The following is a 3,859-nucleotide window of genomic DNA, read 5'->3' on the forward strand; positions in this document are numbered from 1 at the left end:
TGGTTTTTGTATTCTCCCCGGTTTCAATAAAGACTGCCTGTCCTCATGACTTTTGGGTTTCATCATCTGTTCGTTTGTCTGTTTTGGTTCGTTTTTTTTTTTTTTGTCACTATCAACCGAACAGCCTTTATTGCCGTTTGGAATCCATACAAGCACACAATCTTCTCCACACATTTCTCAGAAGTCATTTTCTATACATGCATGCCACACACTATACATGTCCACCCATAGACAAACATGGATGCATATATTTGATGCTCTTCCTATTTTCCAGGCCAGAGTACATGATGGTTGTAGAATGTACGTTTATATTTAAGGTTGGTTGGAAGTAGAGGAGACGTATTTTACTAAGAGTAGCTCTATTTTGCACAGCACAGTGCGTGTTACATTTAATGAGCCTTTTGTATGTGTGCTTTTCTGCGTGTGTCGGTGCTTTTTCGGCCAGTAATTGTGTGTATGAGTGATTGCTTGAGAGCCGTTTGATTAGATAGAGCTCAACTGACGATAAGGAGGGCGTTAAAGAGGAATGGACAAAGAAGGGAGGGAGGGGGGGTTCAGGCAGTAGTGGCTTCTATGAAGATGGTGGTGGTAATCAGATCTCCATTCTCTGCTTTTCTTTCTGAGTTAGAAGCTTGTTTATTATTTCCTATTTCTGTGTTGCTCTGTCAACCCACTCCCATTCCGCCCTGTAAGCAACTCTCACATGCCCATATCGGGACTTTCCTCTGTCCCAGTCATATGGACTCATCTCTCTTTCTCCTACCTTGTCTTCCTCTCTCTTGCTCTTCATCTGTCTCTCTCTTCCTCTCCAGCTCTCTCTCTCTGTCTCTGCCTCTCTCCATCTCCCTCTGTGAATGTGACGGTGGTAACTAATAAAAGTCACAGCTGAAACCATCCTCTCTTGAGTCCTCGTGCTTCATGTGTCTGTGTATGTGTCCATCACTACACCGAACATACTGATTGGCCAGAGGACCAGACAAGGCCTGCCCCTACAGCATGGACTCAGCCTCTCTGCCTGCTTCCATCACACCCTCAACATGCTGTGTGTGTGTGCATGTATGTGTTTTTTTTAGGTGTTGTGTTTATACTTATATTCAGTTTGTGTGTGAGAGAAAGCTCTGCTACTACGTCTCGCCATAACCATCTTATTCAGAAAGTCGTCTATAAAACACGTGTTTGTCTCAAACTGACTGCTTTCAACTCCGACTGAAGCTAGATAGTTACGTTAGCAGATTAGTAGTTGCACAGCTATTATTAGTGGGTTACAGTTAGTTCCGAAGCCTTCAGATAAATTCCGACTTAGAGATGAAACAATACAAGGAAACTACACCGCATGCAACAGGCACCGGTAAATAAACCAATGTTCATACCTTTAGTGTCTGAACATGTCTCCATATTCCTACAGCTGCTTTGTTTGTCAGTGGCGGTGTGGTTGGTCAGTAGATTGGTCAGTAGATGAGCTGCTGTTTGGTGATTGGTCTAGATATGTTGCGGGTGTCGGAGGGGCAAGTCGGGCGACCACCTAGAATCCGGACTGCCCAGAGGAGCACCCTGACCAGCGTCTTGCAGTTTCTGGGTAACACACACACCGACACACAATACCTAAATGATGGAGCGAATCCGTCCCACGGCATGTTTGTATGACATGAAGTAATCCGTAAGGAATGACGTACTCCTATGATAACAAAAACCTAAAATAAATAGTAATATGGGTGTCAAATGTGTGATGTAATGTGTTCCAGAGTCCCGCCCCGCGATACACGCCCCCCGTTCTCACCGAACCCTCGGCTTGCAAGCCCCTCCCCCACGTCGCCTCCTCTCTTCTCTCCCTTATGGTCCCCATGGCCTTCTGGGTAAACGCAGCTTCCACCACCACACCAGAGCCGAGCCGGAGAAACGCCCAGGTACACACACACACACACGTACACGCACACAAACAATCACACACACTCCTATTCATCTCTATCGTGTCGTCTCCTGTGTCCTTCTGTAGAAAACCCAGGGCAGACAGCGGGACCAATGGTGAGTAACAGTCTTTCTTTTACTTAACACTTTACATACTGTAGGTGGCGCTCCTACATGACTTGATTGAGGACGCATCCCAGATCTCAAAACACCTAGAAAGGTTTTTAATATATCTGCTAATCACATCACATGACATACCAATCTGCCCAATTGCTGCCAAGTTGATGATGCAATGCAACGTCTGCAATGTAGTCGGGCAGCAATTCTACCATAGACTTCAAATACAGACATTTAAGGTTGACTCCGCAATATTACATAATTTAACATGGAAGTTTTTTCTTGGATGATTATGAGGTGCTTGTATTTGATTGGCTCATTCTAATTGTTTATGATTGGCTCTTCCCAGCACAACGGCCGTAGCAGTGGTGGCGGAGGGACCAGGGGCAGTGCTAGGGGCGGAGTCATGATTAGGAAGCGACGCCCAAACTTGATCGATGCCCCTGACGACAGCTTTTTCGTCGTCTCCCGGGAGACCAGGTAGGCATGGCCTCTGATTGGCTGCTGGGCTAATGATACGTTCGACTGTCTTATATGTGATTAGAGCGTGACGGTTGATTATGCCTGGGACTGACAGCTGATTGGGTTGAAGAAGCCATGTCCTGACAAGCTTCGACAACCATGACTCACCGAGCACAGAAATAGAATAATAGAGATCAGGACGTAGAAATGAAATGAATAAACAGGTCACTGCTGAGCGTTGAGATGCATCAGGAGTTGAGTCTGGGTCAAACTGCGTCAAATTGTTCTGTAGATGCACACTAAGAAATGAGGGTTCCTCAAGGGTTCTTTGGGAAGGGTGATGGTTCTATGTAGAACCATACTGACCCAAAGCACCCTTTGAGCTCTTCAATGGTTCTTTGCACTTCAAAAAAGGGTTCTTTCCTCTTTTAGTGATAATTCAAATGTAGGGGTGGCGGCTCATTCAAATATTTTGGGGCGTGGTTTGCGCACACAGCTATTTTTGTGCAACCGTGAGTGAGTGTCATTACAGTTTATCTAATCTGTTGTGTTATGCTATTTCATTTTTATATATGACTATGGCCAATGATGGTGTCGTGTGAAAGACTCACGTAAAACTCACGGTTGACTAAATCAGTAGTTCTCAATTCTCTCCTCAGGGACCCCCAGCCGTTCCAGAGCTAGCTCATCTAATTCAACTTGTTCATACACACAATGAAAAAATGTATGGCATTTTAACAATTTAATATGGCTAATAAACCAGAATTAAAACCCTGCATGGTTCTACAAAAAAAGTTTGTACTGATAAAGGTTCTTTATAGAACCGTTCTCCATAAAGGTTTTATAAAGAACCATAAAAAGGGTTATTTTTAGCCCCCAAAAGGGTTGTAACCATAGCGGAACCCTTTTTTTGGTGCTCTATAGAACCTTTTTCAATTGTTCTTTATAGAACCTTAGGAAAGGGTTCTTTATAGCACCATACAGGTTCTTTTTAGAACCTTCAAAAACCTTCCGCTATGGTTACAAGCCAAAGAACCCTTAGTTGGCACTATATAGAACCATTTGTTTTTAGTGTGTGGTCTATGGATATTGTTTTGCTATGCATCAACTTGCTAGGTTAAGGGATAGTTAGTTGAACATCTTTTATAGGGGATCATAACTGTAGGGTACACAGGGCTGAGACTGAGGCCACTGCCAAGCTGATGAATGGGACTCCACAGGTAACCAAATATTCTCATCTCATACAAAACACACTCACATAATGTTATGTATCTTAATGTACACACACACACACACACACACACACTCACACACACACACACACACACACACACACACACACACACACACACACACACACACACACACACACACA

At 44.0% G+C, this 3,859-nt stretch overlaps 1 protein-coding gene across 1 annotated transcript in view; it reads left to right on the top strand.

Annotated features, from left to right (window-relative positions):
- The window catches only part of mta3 (metastasis associated 1 family, member 3), a 16,296-nt gene that overhangs the window by 10,145 nt on the left and 2,292 nt on the right, over positions 1 to 3,859 (top strand). Inside the window, exons 15-18 of the mRNA XM_023993167.3 lie at positions 1,484 to 1,576; positions 1,743 to 1,904; positions 1,994 to 2,022; positions 2,372 to 2,502. Coding sequence (XP_023848935.2) covers positions 1,484 to 1,576; positions 1,743 to 1,904; positions 1,994 to 2,022; positions 2,372 to 2,502 — 415 coding nt within the window. The remainder of the gene's footprint in view (positions 1 to 1,483; positions 1,577 to 1,742; positions 1,905 to 1,993; positions 2,023 to 2,371; positions 2,503 to 3,859) is intronic.

This window comes from Salvelinus sp. IW2-2015, linkage group LG8, assembly GCF_002910315.2.
Source record: "Salvelinus sp. IW2-2015 linkage group LG8, ASM291031v2, whole genome shotgun sequence".
NCBI lineage: Eukaryota > Metazoa > Chordata > Actinopteri > Salmoniformes > Salmonidae > Salvelinus > Salvelinus sp. IW2-2015.